The sequence below is a fragment of the Ovis canadensis genome, chromosome 4 (assembly GCF_042477335.2).
Source record: "Ovis canadensis isolate MfBH-ARS-UI-01 breed Bighorn chromosome 4, ARS-UI_OviCan_v2, whole genome shotgun sequence".
Classification (NCBI taxonomy): Eukaryota; Metazoa; Chordata; class Mammalia; order Artiodactyla; family Bovidae; genus Ovis; species Ovis canadensis.
The window spans coordinates 120,033,510-120,050,009 of NC_091248.1; the positions used below are offsets into that span (position 1 = coordinate 120,033,510).

General features: G+C 41.5%; 1 protein-coding gene across 6 annotated transcripts in view; it reads left to right on the top strand.

Moving 5' to 3' along the window:
* MGAM (maltase-glucoamylase) overlaps window positions 1-16,500 on the top strand; it is a 103,547-nt gene that overhangs the window by 40,531 nt on the left and 46,516 nt on the right. For all 6 annotated transcript variants that reach the window (XM_069588599.1, XM_069588601.1, XM_069588604.1 and 3 more), the window contains 10 exons: window positions 1,900-1,999; window positions 6,746-6,858; window positions 7,166-7,291; window positions 8,188-8,319; window positions 8,470-8,586; window positions 9,655-9,768; window positions 11,235-11,319; window positions 13,305-13,422; window positions 14,400-14,571; window positions 15,872-15,988. In XM_069588599.1, coding sequence (XP_069444700.1) covers window positions 1,900-1,999; window positions 6,746-6,858; window positions 7,166-7,291; window positions 8,188-8,319; window positions 8,470-8,586; window positions 9,655-9,768; window positions 11,235-11,319; window positions 13,305-13,422; window positions 14,400-14,571; window positions 15,872-15,988 — 1,194 coding nt within the window. The remainder of the gene's footprint in view (window positions 1-1,899; window positions 2,000-6,745; window positions 6,859-7,165; window positions 7,292-8,187; window positions 8,320-8,469; window positions 8,587-9,654; window positions 9,769-11,234; window positions 11,320-13,304; window positions 13,423-14,399; window positions 14,572-15,871; window positions 15,989-16,500) is intronic.

Genomic DNA, 16,500 nt, shown 5'->3' on the forward strand with positions numbered 1-16,500 from the left:
AATAAAGTTTCATTGTTGTTAATTATTTTATTTTTTCTCTGTTTTGTTTTTACTGCTAAAATTCAAAGTAGAGATATTTTCTAGGCTCAGTAATACTACATTCAGGTTTTGTTCAGCAACTTTCCTGATTAAGCAGAACTAGTGACTGGATGAAAGGAAATTAGAGGAATAATTTATTAAATGACTTTAAAAAATACATTATCTCTATTTACCAAAAGAATTCCCAAAAAATAAGTTTATTTTACTCCATTTAACAGACAAAGAAACTGAGGTTTAGAGAAGCCAGATAAATAGCACAATGTAAAAACAAGAAAAAACCAAAACCCAAACACGAGCTTGCCTAGTAGCTCAGTGGCAAAGAATCTGCCTGCCAGTGCAGGAGATGTGGGTTCCATCCCTGAATCAGGACGATCCCCTGGAGAAGGAAATGACTACCCTCTCCAGTATTCTTGCCTGGGAAATCCCTTGGACAGAGGAACCTGGTGGACTACAGTCCATGGGGTCGCAAAAGAGTCAGACGTGACTCAGCTACTAAACAACAAACACAACAACAAAAAATAGTTTGTAAGGAACAGAGATAAGATCTAACCCCTGGCCCATGCTCCTTACCATACCACATCCTATCAGAAAAACAGGACAGGTGTTGGTTCAGAGCAGGTCCTCTGGGATACGGCTGCTGATGCTTGTTTAATAAGGAGCCTAAGATCCTTGCTGCTTGAAGTATGCAGTACAGGAAACACCACACGAGAAATTTGGGCTCTCAGCTCTCTCTTCTAACTACTAAATCAGAACCCACACTTAAATTAAATTCCTTTGGAATTTTTATGCATGCCAAATTTTGAGACGTACTGTCCCAGAGCAGTGATTCTCAAACATGATTACACTTTGGAAACACCCCAGGAAATTCAACAAACTATAGCTGCCTGCTTCTGTCTCCAGAGATTCTGTTTTAATTGAGGTGGAATGTGGCCCAGGTTGAGAACTACTGTTCTCAAGTCTAGAAGCCCAGCTCAAGTTCTAATGTTTACTCTTGTAAAGACTAGAAGACCAGATATCTTAAATAGATCTCCATCTAGTTGCATATTAAATGGTGCCTGATTTATATACGACAGAGGATGAGATGGTTGGATGGCATCACCAACTCAATGGACATGAGTTTGGGTAATCTCCAGGAGCTGGTGATGGACAGGAAGGCCTGGAGTGCTGCCGTCCATGGGGTCACAAAGAGTTGGACATGACTGAGTGACTGAACTGAACTGAACTGATTTATATTAGGACTTGACGGAGTTTTTGCAGGTGGGGTTAGGTCAAACCTCTTTGAGTCAAGGTCAAGCCTGTTTGAGGGGAGAGCTACTTTTTTCAAAAAATTATTGGAGTACAGTTGATTTACAATGTTGTGTTAGTTTCTGGTGTACAAAAAAGTGATTTAATTATGCATATACATATATCCATTCTTTTCTCATATAGATTATCACAAAATATTGAGTAGATTCCCTGTAGATCCTTTTTGGTTATCTATCTTATAGATAGTAATGTGTGTATGTTCATCCCAAGCTCCTGATTTATCCCTCTCCACCCTGCCAAGTTTCCCCTTTGGTAACTGTAAGTTTGTTTTTGATACCTATAGAGAAGAGCTTTTATGAACTACAGTTTCAAAACTCCTGTTCTTCTACATCTTAACACATCGTAAGCTCTCACAGCCGACTCATTAGTATAAGAAAATACTAATTCATTTGATTAACATCAACATCAATATAGACCTTGTATTAGAAATCTGTGTCTTCTTTGACCACAAGTTCTTTTGTCCATTTCTTGCATGATTAATACTGATTTCCTAAGCTATTTCTGGCCACGTGGGGCTTATTTGTAAATTTTTGATTTTAAATTGTCTCTCTGCAGGATGGAACTAACTTGTATGGTGCACAGACATTCTTCCTATGCCTTGAAGATGCTAGTGGATTGTCCTTTGGAGTGTTTCTGCTGAACAGCAATGCCATGGGTAAAAGACTAAAGGAATATTGATGAAAAAAGTACTCAGGAATGACTTTCAGTCCCTTTCTGACAGCATCATGATACAGGAATGGAGCCCTTTAGGGTTTCATATGTTCTCTGATTGGATCATCCCTATTTCATTACTTGTTGACCCGTGGTGGCCATGAGTTGAGTGTCCTCTCCTAGCTTATGATTTTCTTCCATCTGTTTGCCTCTGTTGGAAAATTTCCTATTTTTGAGTTAAAGCAGCTAACCTTTAGTATAAGCTATTCTGAGGCAGTTTCTACCAATTTATCTTTCTCCTTCCTCAGACATCTATCCAGTACAGGGGTTAATATCAACTTTGGTAAAAAGCAGGTAATTCTTCTAGTGTGTGCATGCTCTGTGTCCGACTCTTTGTGACCCCATAAACTGTAGCCCACCAGGCTTATTCATCCATGGGATATTTCCAGGCAAGAATATTGGAGTGGGTTGCCATTGCCTACCCCAGGGTTTCTTCCCACCTCATGGATCAAACCTGCATGTCTTGCATGTCCTGCATTGGCAGGTGAATTCTTTAACGTTGAACCACCTGGAAAGTCCAGTTGTTCTAACAGCTGAGCCTAACCAAGGAGATACAATTGAGCAGTGAATGTTGCATTGAGACACCAAGGGTAGCAAGGTAAAGTGGGGTGAGTGTTGAAGACCATGCAGAATATTTTCAGACAGTTTAAGATCTCATGGTAATATCATAGGATTCCAGAAAGTAGCTCACTCCCTTATCTTTGAAGGTTTTAGACCAGATCAATGATTCTTAACTATTTTTCTACTTGCACCATCACATATAATCCCAGGGCTATGATTCAGTCACTGTAGGGGAAGAGCAGTTGTGTCAGAATCCCAGAGTTGATGATCAGCATAGGATATTGATCCCCACCATCTTCTCGACTGAGACTCAGTAGACTTTGAGTCTACTTTGAGTAGAGGGCCACTCAAAGTGTGGTTTGTGGAAGGTTCACAGACTGTTTCAGGTCTACAGTAAGACAAATATAGAAACTGAAAGTAAACATTGCTATAGCATCCAAGTGCATGCATGAACCTTTTTACTAGTGTTTAATTTTTGTGTTATTTTTACAAAAGCATCAGTTTGCAAAGAATCAGAAATTTGAAAAATTAGGCTCTGATTTTTTTTTTACCAGATTGTTTGAGAATAACTCGAGTGATACAAGATGATTCTAAGATACTTAATTGAATTTTAGATGATTCTAAGCTACCTGATAGTCAAAGAATAGAATGAGGTAATGCAAATGCAGTTTCCGGTGGCTGAAAGGTGGCTTAGTGTATCTAGGGTCCTGTGACCTTTCCTTCTAAGCCTGGCCAGACTGATTCTTGAAAATTTATTCCTTTATAATTGGAGGAGAATTGCTTTACAATGTTGTGTTGATTTCTGCCATCCATCAACGTGAATCAGCCATAGGTGTATATGTCCCCACCCCCTTGAACCTCTCTCCCACCGCCCACTCCATCCCTCCCCTCTAAGTAGCCACAGAGCACCAGGTTGAGCTCCCTGCATCGTACAGCAAATTCCCACTAGCTCTCTATTCCACCTGTGGTAATGTATTCATTTCAATGCTACTCTGTTCGTCCACCCTCTCCTCCCACTGTGTCTGTGAGTCTGTTCTTTCTGTCTGCATTTCCATTGCTCTGCTGCACACAGGTTCATCAGTGCCATCTTTCTAGATTCCACATATATGCATTAATATATGACATTTGCTTTTCCTCTTTCGGACTTACTTCATTCTGTATAATAGGCTCTAGGTTCACCCACCTCATTAGAACTGACTCAAATACATTCCTTTTTATGGCTGGTAATATTGAATATTACTGAGATGGTTGGATGGGATCACCGATTAAATGGACATGAACTTGGGCAAACTCCAGGAGATGGTGAGAGAGAGGGAAGCCTGGTGTGCTACCATCCAGGGGGTCATGAAGAGTCAGACATGACTTGGCGACTGAACAATAGCAACAGCAACAACAACAATATGTACCACAACTTCTTTATCCATTCATCTGTCAGTCGACATCCAGGTTGCGTCCCTGTTCTAGCTATTGCAAATAGTGCTGCAGTGAGCATTGGGGTACACGTGTTTTTTTCAGCTACGATTTCCTCAGGGCATATGGTCAGCAGTGGGATTGTTGGCTCATATGGTCGTTTTATTCCTGGATTTTTAAGGAATCTCCATACTGTTCTCTATAGTGGCTGATCAACTTACATTCCCACCAACAGTGTAGGAGGGTTCCCTTTTCTCTACATCCTCTCCAGCATTCATTGTTTGCAGATTTTTTTGATGATGGCCATTCTGACCAGTGTGAGGTGATTCCTCACTGTAGTTTTGATCTGCACTTCTCTGAAAACGAGTGACATTGAACATCTTTTCTCGTGTTTACTAGCCATCTGTCTATCTTCTTTGCAGGAATATCTTTTTAGGTCTTCTGCCCACTTTTTGACCGGAATTTTCGTTTTCCTGGTATTGAGCTGCATGAGCTGCTTGTGTATTTTGGAAATTAATCTTTTGTTAGTTGTTTCATTTGCTATGATTTTCTCCCATTCTGAGGGTTGTCTTTTCACCTTGTTTATAGTTTCCTCTGCTGTGTAAAAGCTTTTACGTTTAATTAGGTCTCCTTTGTTTATTTTTGTTTTTATTTCCATTACCCTAGGACATGGGTCATAGAGGATCTTGCTGTGATTTATGTCCAGGAGTGTACTGCCTATATTTTCTTTTAAGAGCTTTATAGTTTCTGGCCTTACATTTAAGCCTTTAATCCATTTTGAATTTATTTTTGTGTATGGTGTTACGCGGTATTCAAGTTTCATTATCTCTAGTGCAAATCAAGGCGATGGGGAGACTTCATCTTTGAGAATTGCAATGGGGGCTTAGAGAGGTTTTGAATTTATAATATCATCTCTGACATTGTTTTAGTTTGGCTCTTGCTTCGTGTGAGATCTGCTGAGGCTATGACCTCTGTGAGTCTAGCTGAGTCATATTCCCATAGTTATGATGGGTAATGGGATTGGAAGAGCAAGTTCTGTAGCTGTGAATGTCTGAGGAGAAAATTTTTTTCTCTGTCCTCTTAAGTTAGGTATTTGGGGGCCTGTGAAAGTAGCTCAAAGGGTTGGTTAGAATCTGAGTTAGAATTTACATACCATCCTACGGGCTTCCCTGTTGGCTCAGATGGTAAAGAATCCGCCTGCAATGTAGGAGACCTGGGTTTGGTCCCTGGGTTGGGAGGATCCCCTGGAAAAGGGAATGGCTATCCACTCTAGCATTCTTGCCTGAAGAATTCCATGGACACAGGCGCCTAGCAGCCTATAGTCCATGGGGTTGCAGTGAGTCAGACATGGCTGAGCAACTAACACTACCATCCTAATAAGGTAGAGGGAGAAAGCTACTCAGGATGAAGCAAATGACTCCCTGAAGGGGTGGGAGGGCATTTAATGCGACAACAAATGACTTTTTCGGAAAGATTGCAGAGTCCTTAGGAGAATAGTGGGAGTGGGGTATTCTTGTGGCCATGTCTGTTTGGGTGTGCTGCCAATTTATTGTCTCAGAGAACATTAGTTTTGCTCTAGGGCAGGGGTTTATAACAACTAAGTTCTTTTCTTCAGTTCAGTTCAGCCGTTCAGTCGTGTCCGACTCTTTGCGACCCCATGAATTGCAGCACGCCAGGCCCCCCTGTCCATCACCAACTCCCGGAATTCACTCAAACTCATGTCCATCGAGTCATTGATGCCATCCAGCCATCTCATCCTCTGTCGTCCCCTTCTCCTCCTGCCCCCAATCCCTCCCAGCATCAGAGTCTTTTCCAATGAGTCAACTCTTCACATGAGGTGGCCAAAGTACTGGAGTTTCAGCTTTAGCATCATTTAGAAGTTTTTAATTTTAAAGATTTTGTTGATGTAGACACTTTTAAAAGTCTTTATTGGATTTGTTGGAAAAGACAATGGCACCCCATTCCAGTACTCTTGCCTGGAAAATCCCATGGACGGAGGAGCCTGGAAGGCTGCAATCTATGGGGTTGCTGAGGGTCAGACACGACTGAGCGACTCAACTTTCACTTTTCACTTTCATGCATTGGAGAAGGAAAAGGCAACCCACTCCAGTGTTCTTGCCTGGAGAATCCCAGGGACGGGGGAGCCTGGTGGGTTGCTGTCTCTGGGGTCACACAGAGTTGGACACGACTGAAGTGACTTAGCAGCAGCATTGGATTTGTTACAAATTGTTTCTGTTTTATGTTTTGGTTTTTTGGCTGTGAGGCACATGGGATCTTAGCTTCCTGATCAGGGATCAGACTTAAACCCTGTACACTGGAAGCCAAAGTCTTTAACTACAGGACCACTATGGAAGTCTGACAGCAGAGTGCTTATGAGAGGCATTGTGTTTAGGTTGATAAGGGATTTCAGAAAGTCAAACATCTTCAACTTATAATCATTCTTATGCTATGATGGTTGCTTTTACATGAAATCCTGATACAACACTGAAAATACTCCCGTCACCAGTATGAAAATCTGCTACAGAACAAATGTTTTGACCCCTCTCATGCTGTGAGAGTGGACTTTGACCATCAGCGTTTGTCCCTTTTTATGCAAAAACGAGGTATTATGATCACTTCATTAGTGTTCAGATGATGGGGGATCTTCTAGTCTAAAACTTTGTAATTATTACTCTAGAACAAATTCTAATGTTTATTTGCTTCATTTTTAATCTTCAAGAGGTTTTCCTCCAGCCCACCCCAGCTATCACTTACCGCACCATCGGGGGCATTCTCGACTTTTACGTGTTCTTGGGGAATACTCCAGAGCAAGTTGTTCAAGAATACTTAGAGGTAAACTTATGATATCATGATTATGGTTAAGGAAATCTTAAATAACACAAAGAAAATGAAATTTAATATAAGTGTGACTTATAAACATATGCTGTTAATATGATAAGTAGCTGCTACAAATGTGCTACTATAATTTGACCCTACCTTCCATGATTTATAAAGGGGCTGGAAAAATAGACTAGCATCTAACATAAAGGAAATGGTGTGTTGGGAAGTGGGTATATTTTGTGCCCCCAAACTAATGCTCAGAGTAAAATTTTTTAAAGGCAGAGTATTTCCTAACTTTCATTTTACATCATTCTTTCAGCTCATTGGACGGCCAGCCCTACCCTCATACTGGGCGCTTGGGTTTCATCTCAGTCGTTATGACTATGGAACCCTAGAGAACATGAAAGAAGTCGTGGAGAGAAACCGCGCTGCGCAGCTGCCTTATGTAAGTAAGATTTCAAAAAACACTCCAAAAATAAAAGAATTGGGGAATAAGAACATCTGTTTATATTTTCTCCTCCTGAGTTTTTTTTAATATATAACAAAAATATTTTTACATATTCAGAATGCCAGACTTTTTTTGTTGGGCCAACCATTCCTTTAAAGCAACTGGTTCTTTATAGCAGGTAATAGTTCTTAGAGACCACAATTATGGGGTTGGGAGACAATCTGTTTGTTTCTCTATTTTTCTTACCACATGTTTTGATAGTAAAATTTCCTTGTGCTTACTGTATTGATTACATTTCACATAATGCATTTGTTATTTGACTTCTCAAAAACTTATTTTCCTAGTTTAAGTGAGCAAAAGGATATAGTACATGCATGTAGTAACATATTTTTATGTTTTAAATGACTGTACTTGAATGTGTCTATTATATAATGAATAGTGAGGTTTTGCAAGAGATGCAAAGGGAAAAGCCCAAAGTTCTCTGGAATAATCATCTTCTCTCCTCTACCCCATGCCCTTGGAGGCAGACATTAAGGTCCTATAGCAAGAGTCAATTTCATTCTGGGCTCCACTGTTTTCGTAAGAGTAAGATTAGGAAAGAATAAATGTCAAAGACGGCTCAAAGTAGAAGAGAAGCAACAAGACAAAATGGGGACAGTCAAATGAGGGAGAGGAGGTGGGGGACACAGCCCCTTCCCTTCTTTGTTGTGGATGACATAGCATTTAGGCAATGGATGTGCTTTGACAGCCTTAGTGATTTCTTTTGTGATTGTTGTGGTTTGTTTGTCAGATTGGACTTTAATGCTAGAGGGCCAGACAACAAAGCAGAGTGATGCAGCTAATCTGATTCCAGGGATGGGCCCATAAACTGTGGGCCTTGTGTATTCTTCCAGGATGTTCAGCATGCTGATATTGATTACATGGATGCAAGAAAGGACTTCACTTATGATCCAGTAGCTTTCAAGGGCTTCCCTGAGTTTGTTAAAGAATTACACAATAATGGACAGAAACTGGTCATCATTGTGGTACGGGCAGTCCTCTTATACCCCCACATCAAGTCCTTGCTCTTCTTTGTCATTGAAGCCCCCTCTCCCCACCTCATCCCCAATTTCCAATCTCCTTTCAGTGCCTCTGGCTTAAAGCTAGGTTCCTCACTGTATTTTTGTCCTTCTTAGGATCCTGCCATCTCCAACAACTCTTCCCTAAGTAATCCCTATGGCCCGTACGACAGGGGTTCAGATATGAAGATATGGGTGAATACTTCAGATGGAGTGACTCCACTCATTGGGGAGGTAACTTAATGGGGAAGCTAGGAGCTGGTAGAGGGGGCTGTGGCTGTGTTATATGTGTGTGAGTGTGTGTGTGTATAATTGTTCTGTTTTACATTTTCAGTTATCATATTTGCTGGGGATCGACTTGCCCTTGTGCTTTCATCTCCAAATACCTAGTACCCATCTGAGCTCTTATATTCCCTTCATAGCAAAGTCCCTTTGAACAATAGACATAGATACTGCATATTTCCCTCCTCACTCCCCATTCGCTCTTTAGCTGACTGCAGTCTGCTTTTTCCCCCCATCCCTCCTCCGACAAATGGCACCAGTTATTTTCAAATTGGCAAATCCTGTGGAACTGTTTCTTTCCTTTTCTTACTCAATTTTTTCTGTTATCTGACAAGTTTGACTAGTTCTTTCTCAAATTTCTATTTGTCCTTGTCTTCCATCAAATTATTATCTGCTGCTTCACTTCTAATATCTCTGCTGACCTGAGCACGTAGTGTCAGACAGGAAGTGGATAGAAAGACAACAGAGAAGAGTGCCTGATGGTTGGAACATACAACTTGTGATGCATCAGTTGAAATTACACAGTACTCTTCCTCATTTGCTTCCTCTGTGCTCAGTCAGTAAAGAATCCACCTGCAATGCAGGAGACCCGGATTTGATCCCTGGGTCAGGAAGACCCTCTGCAGAAGGATCTGGCAACCCATTCCAGTATTCTTGTCTGGGAAATCCCATGGACAGAGGAGCCTGGTGGGCTACAGTCCATGGGATCGCAAGGGTTGGACTGGACTTAGTCACTAAACCACCACCATTCCCTCATTTATCATCCCTGGGATTGGGAGCTGAACATTAACAACGATTTAATCATTAAAAAAAATAACTCCTTTTCTTCAAGTGTCAGTTGACAACTCCTATTTATCCTGAGTATTTGAAGTGCTTCACATCCTTAACTGAAAATGACCTATGTCTGGGCAGCTCTGTTGCCATAATCATATTAGGAATTTCTTTGTAAAGTACTCTACTCTATTTTACTCTGTACTCATTTAACTTTCTCTGATTAATTATTTTCTTTTCTTCCTGAAGGTCTGGCCTGGAAAAACTGTGTTTCCTGATTACACCAACCCTAAGTGTACTGCTTGGTGGACAAATGAATTTGAGCTTTTCCACAGTCAAGTAGAGTTTGATGGAATCTGGATTGTGAGTTCTTAACATTTTTTCTCTTTCCCTAAAATTAATTTTTATTGAAGTATATTTGCTTTACAGTGTTGTGTTAGTTGCTATTTGTACAGCAAAGTGAATCAGCTCTGCGTATACATACATCCCTTCATTTTTGCATTTCCTTCCCATTTAGAGCTTTGAGTAAATTTCCCTCAGCTATACAGTAGGTTCTCAATTATTATCTAGAGTTCTTAACATTCTGTTGAGTAAGCGGCTAACACTCAGACTCTATGTCACTGAATCATGGAGCACAGGGTCAAGAGGAAAGGAAAGAAAGAGTGGCAGTGATTCCAAATATTCCCTCTCTTACTATTCAAATAATCTTACCAAGACGTGTAGCTTAGACTCAAAAGCAGATTGTTAGAATGGAAGTAAACTCAGGAATCAGTTCTATCCAAGTCTGTGTGCGCTCAGTGGCTGAGTCATGTCCAACTCTGTGCAACCCTATGGACTGTAGTCTGCCAGGCTCCTCTGTCCACGGGATTCTCCAGGCAAGAATATTGGAGTGGATCACCTTGCCCTCCTCCAGGGGATCTTCCTGACCCAGCGACTGAACCTGGGTCTCCTGCATTGCAAGCAGATTCTTTACCCTCTGAGCCACCAGGGAAGACGTTGTCATTGTCACAAGGTACCTGAATGGTTCCATGGCCAGTTCAGACAAGTTGGATACACTGACCAGAGCCAGAGTACTCAGGTGTGGACAGAACTGTGGCTACAGAAAGGACAAATGTCTCATAGACTAATAGTGAATGAAAACCAATGCAGAGCAGGAGGTGTTCAACACAATTTAGGGAGCGCTGGCATTGAAATTCTTTCTATTTATAAAGGAAAGGTAGAAAATGTAAACAGAAGAGCTAAACAGATGAGAAGAGCAAAAATGATATCAACCGAGGGCATGTACCATCAGTATTTCTGTGTTCATCTTTACAGACCTCTCACTTGCACAGCTGTGGGTACCTGCTTATTCACTCACTCTCTCTGCATATGTTTATATATGAAATGCATATATATATGTATGTATTCATAGCTATATTTGCATATCTAGAGAATGTATCAATATAAGTTGATTTATATGGGATCATATAAATTGAAATACGATTCACCTAATATTGGATTGGCCAAAAATTTCATTCAGGTTTTTGTGTAAGATGTTATGGAAAGACCCAAATGCACCTTTGGCCAACCCAATATTTTGAGAAATATTTCAGTTTAAATGATTGAAGACATATATCATTTTGAAGGGATTTTAACAACCTTCTCCATAAAGCCTTCAATAGGTAGGGAAGACAGGGTAGGAACATCTGTTTCTCTCTTTAACCTAAGGACCTCTTTAGAAAAGAAATATGTAGAATTATTTCTCCGAGTCCTTAAAAAAAAGACACCATCTGTACAACATATGAGGAAATGTTACTCTTTCTTAATAGTTTTTGCTCTTTGTCTTGTAGGATATGAATGAAGTCGCCAACTTCGTGGATGGCTCAGTTTCAGGATGTTCCACGAGCAATCTAAATTATCCCCCATTCACTCCCAGTAAGCGTTGATTAGTCTGATTAAAGTGGAAACACATATCTCATGTTTTAAATTCATAAGGATAGGTATGAATAACCTGCTGAGGATTTTTGTACATAAATTGCATAGGGGAAGGAAAATGTGGGTACCATTTTTCTTTATAGAAAACCAGAGAAGAAAATCAAAACACTGCTTTCTTAGATGAGGCATAAATTCAGAAGGGGTAACCTAGTCCTTCTGCTTACATCTGAGCTGTTTCTAGGGGAAAGTCCGGAGAAGATGTGGGACAGAAACCAGAGGCTAGTAGGTGGTTCATTTTGCTCTCAAGTATGGACCCAGACAGGTCAGGGCTTACCAGAGAGAGACCAGATAACTAGGTTTGGTCTTCAGATGAAGTTAAGTTTGGTCAAGTCAAGAGAGTGAAGAAGAGATTTGGATGAGAGGATGAGAGGGAGCCAGAACCCATGGCTTGGGAGGACAAAGTCAGTGTCAGTGAATACAATGCTAGAGAGATCTGACTGAATTTTGACCAATAGAATCTCCCAGGGTGTGGCCCTAGGGTCACAGCATTTGTTGTATTTTGAAGAAAACTAGAGGCTCACAGAGAAATAGTATCTTGAATAATCTGCTAGAATTATAGCATCTTTTGAAGACTTCCAATCTAAGATCATGGCATCCAGTCCCATCACTTCATGGCAAATAGATGGGGGAACAGTGGAAACAGTGGCTGACTTTATTTTTCTGGGCTCCAAAATCACTGCAGATGGTGATTGCAACCATGAAATTAAAAGATGCTTACTCCTTGGAAGGAAAGTTATGACCAACCTAGACAGCATATTAAAAAGCAGAGACATTACTCTGTCAACAAAGGTCCGTCTAGTCAAGGCTATGGTTTTTCCAGTGGTCATGTATGGATGTGAGAGTTGGACTATAAAGAAAGCTGAGTGCCAAAGAATTGATGCTTTTGAACTGTAGTGTTGGAGAAGACCCTTGAGAGTCCCTTGGAATCCAAGGAGATCAGTCCTTGGTGTTCATTGGTTGGACTGATATTGAAGCTGAAACTCCAATACTTTGGCCACCTGATGCGATGAGCTGACTCATTGGAAAAGACCCTGATGCTGGGAGAGATTGAGGGCAGGAAGAGAAGGGGATGACAGAGGATGAGATGGTTGGATGGCATCACCGACCCAATGGACATGGGTTTGGGTGAACTTCGGGAGTTGGTGACGGACAGGGAGACCTGGCATGCTGCAGTTCATGGGGTTGCAAAGAGTCGGACATGACTGAGTGATTGACTTGAACTGAATCTGACAAGAAAATAAGAAATTGGAACAAATGGGTCAAGATTAAACAGTGAGGGAATTAGATGGGAGGCTTCATTCTTTTGGTGATGGAAATTACTGATATTTTAGTAATGGAAATATGGCAGTCAGATGGTTTTGGAAATAGTGATCTGGCATCATGTGTGCTTCTAATATGAATTAGAAAGTCGATAGATCAGAGGTCAATAAGCCATTAAGGATATGATTGCAATAGTTAAGATCCAAAGTAATTTGGATCTGAACCAGAGTGGTGTGAAGGGAGAAGAGAAGATTGGATGAATGAAAGACAGGTTGGTCGATCATCCTTTATAGTATCTGGTCAACAGAGAGAAGGGATAGAAATTTATTTTTAATAAATATTTTTGTTCTTGGACCATTCAGCTAAGTCTGCAGACTTCAGATTTAACTTCAAATCTAACTGGACCCACTTACTTCTAAGTGCTTGCTTCTGGTCACCTGAGCACCCAGGTGGGAGGATGTGTGTGGGTGTCAAGCCAGCACAGTTGTTTTGCATAACAGAGAAACTACTGCAGGTGTATATAGCTCTCTGATTGTGCGGATGGTGTATGTCCACTTCCGGGATGGCCACAAAGTTGCCTGCTCAGGGAGCCGCCTGGTCTGGTGATAGTCGAGAAACGGGGAGTGTGTAGCTGCTCTCATTGACCAAATCCTCTTTTGTCGCAGAAATCCTGGATGGGTACCTGTTCAGCAAGAGCATCTGCATGGACGCAGTGCAGCAGTGGGGGCGGCAGTACGACGTCCACAATCTATACGGCTACTCCATGGCCATCGCCACTGCAGAGTACGGCCATTACCGCTGTGGGCTCGATACGTGGTCAGAGTGACTTAATACATGACCAGATTCTTAGTTTTGTCTACTCCAGGTGCTACTATGTTATTTTTTAGAACTTGGCAAGATAAGTAAGGCTGCTATTATTGAACGAATGAAGAAAATCCTGGGCAGGTAGAGAAGAAAGTGCAAGTGTCCGACTCTTTGCGACCCCAGGGACTATACAGTCCATGAAATTCTCCAGGCCAGAATACCGCAGTGGGGAGCCTTTCCCTTCTTCAGGGGCTCTTCCCAACCCAGGGATCGAACCCAGGTCTCCTGTACTGCAGGTGGATTCTTTACCAGCTGAGCCATAAGGGAAACCCAAGAACACTAGAGTGGGTAGCCTATCCCTTCTCCAGCAGGTCTTCCTGACCCAGGAATTGAACTGGGGGCTCCTGCACTGTAGACAGATTCTTTACCAACTGAGCTACCAGGGAAACCCAAAGGGAAGAAGGAAGCTAATGAATATTTATGGAATGTATATAATGAAAGAAAGAGTGAATACATGCATGAATGGAAAGTTGGAAGAAAGAAAGAGAAGTAACCCGACCAAGGTCAAACAGCTAATAAATTGTAAGAGCAAAATTTGGACTCATTTCTGCATGAGTCCAAGGTTTCATGTATTTTCCTCTCTGCCATACTCTATAGACTGGTGTACAGAGGGTTAAGTAACTTACAGACTTCATGTGCTCTAGGATTTTAGGTACTAGCTCAGTATCCTTGTACTGAAATTTGATTTTATGGAGTTAATGATGTACATAAAGTACCTAAAACAAAATATAAACATACCCAATGGGGCAGTCTGCTCCCAATAGCAAATCTAGCCCTACAGGAGAGAACTAGAAGAAAAGAGTAGGGTATTAACTTGAGAGCTTCAATATCATCACATTAACCTCTGGGCTAAGACTCACTAAGGTCACACACTGATTCCTTCTCTCCCTTTCTAGAACTGTCAAGACTGTGTTCCCCAACAAGAGAAGCCTCATTTTAACCCGTTCTACATTTGCGGGTTCTGGCAAGTTTGCAGCCCACTGGTTGGGAGACAATGCAGCCACCTGGAACGACCTCCGATGGTCCATCCCTGGCATACTTGAGTTCAACCTTTTTGGTATCCCAATGGTGAGTCCACATGACAGTCCCCAGAATGCCTCATTCTAGATGGTTTCCAAATAATAAATCCTCCTTCCTCTGCCCTCCGCAGCCCAGGATTAAGTGTCTGGTGAGCATTGCTTCATCTCCATTGGTATGACACTGATACCACGCCATTCTTTCCTGTACTGCCTTATAAAAATAGAACCTTGATACCGCCTTGAAGTGGTATCATTGGAACATTTTTTAAAAAAATTAAAGTACAACCTACATGTGGAAAAGTGCACATATCTATAAGGTTACAGATGATGATTTTCACAAATGAAACACATCTGTGTATTTTGCACCCAAATGAGGAAGCACCATACCATCAGCATCCTAGAGATGGCTTTGGGATCTTTTAGTTAAATTCGACATATCTATTTATTGAGCTCTTACTCTGAGCAAAGTATTGAGCTAGGTGTACATGAAAAGAAACATTAATATAGTAATGAAAACACCTTCCTTTCCTCCCCACCCCCAAGTTTATACACAAGCACACACACAAAATTATGGCAAGCTAGGGTAAAGGTGCCAACAGGAACATATAATTTAAATGTTAAAAGAAATCCCGAGAAAGGGAATTTTCAACTCTAATAAGATTACAAGAAACAAGGGGAGTCACGGGAAGAAGTCAATAGTGACTTCATATAGAAGATGGCACTTGAGTTTACCCTTAAAAGTGGGTATGTTTATCAGACTAATGGTTAGGGGAGATCATTTTAAGACTGAGAAATAAACTTGAACAAGACCGGCAAGAGGGAGCATTTGATGTATCTGTAAGGATGGGTATGTAGGACTGGAATGAGAAATGATGCTGGAAAGGTGAGTTGCAGCCAGTTACCATGAGTTACCAGGAGGATGAGCAGCAGGAGATCCTGGAAATTTTTGAAGAGATGAATGACCTGATCAGATTTAGCTGTTGGAAAATTAATTGTGCCAGTGCTGTGGTCAAAGTGATAATATCAGCAGTATTTCTAGTTACTATTCACCAAAAAACTATTGTATGTCATGTTTTACTTATATCATCTCATTTACTAAAACCCTAGAGTGCCCGCTTTAATAAAATGAGGAAACTGAGGCACAGAGCGTTGGGTAACTCATTTGAAGTCACCTGGCAGTAAGGAGTGGACACGGGACACAGCCTAATTCCATCACACTGCATTTGCCTTCTCAGGGAGAGATCAGCCAAGTTGGGTTGGCAGATCTCCGGTAGAAAGCAAAGCCCAGGAGCAGGGGGCAGCAATGGAAGTGACATCCACATGCTGTCACTGTCTGTGTGTCCTTCCAGGTGGGTGCTGACATATGTGGCTTTATACTGGATACTTCTGAAGAGCTCTGCAGACGGTGGATGCAGCTGGGAGCATTCTATCCATTTTCCAGGAATCACAATGGCCAAGGCTACAAGGCAAGTCAGTCTCCCAGGAGATATGATCAAAATAGACTTGGCATTCAGTAGGACTGGATCTACCTGCATCCTCACCTGGAAGTCTGTTGAGCCATCTTCCTCCCTGGTGCTTCACTTAGGCTGACTGGGACCACTGCTTGCAATTGACCAGAACTCCTGATGTGCCATTAAAATGCTCTGTTGCCGTGGCCTCTGCTATTTCTGCTGCAGCAGTCAAAGAAATGCCGAGTCTGTGAAGGTTTTCAATCAAACCTCTAGACCTCTATGTTACTCATTTTGAATAAAAATAAGGAAATACTTCAAATATTTAAATGGCAGTCTGCTGAGAGAGAGCTTTCCCAATAACTCAGCAGTAAAGAATCCACCTGCCAATGCAGGAAACAGAAGACTCTGGTCCGATCCCTGGGCTGGGAAGATCCCCTGGAGGAGGAAATGGCTAATCCGCTCCAGTATTCTTGCCTGGAAAAAGTCTCATGGACAGAGGAGCCATGGGGTTGCAGAGTCACACACGA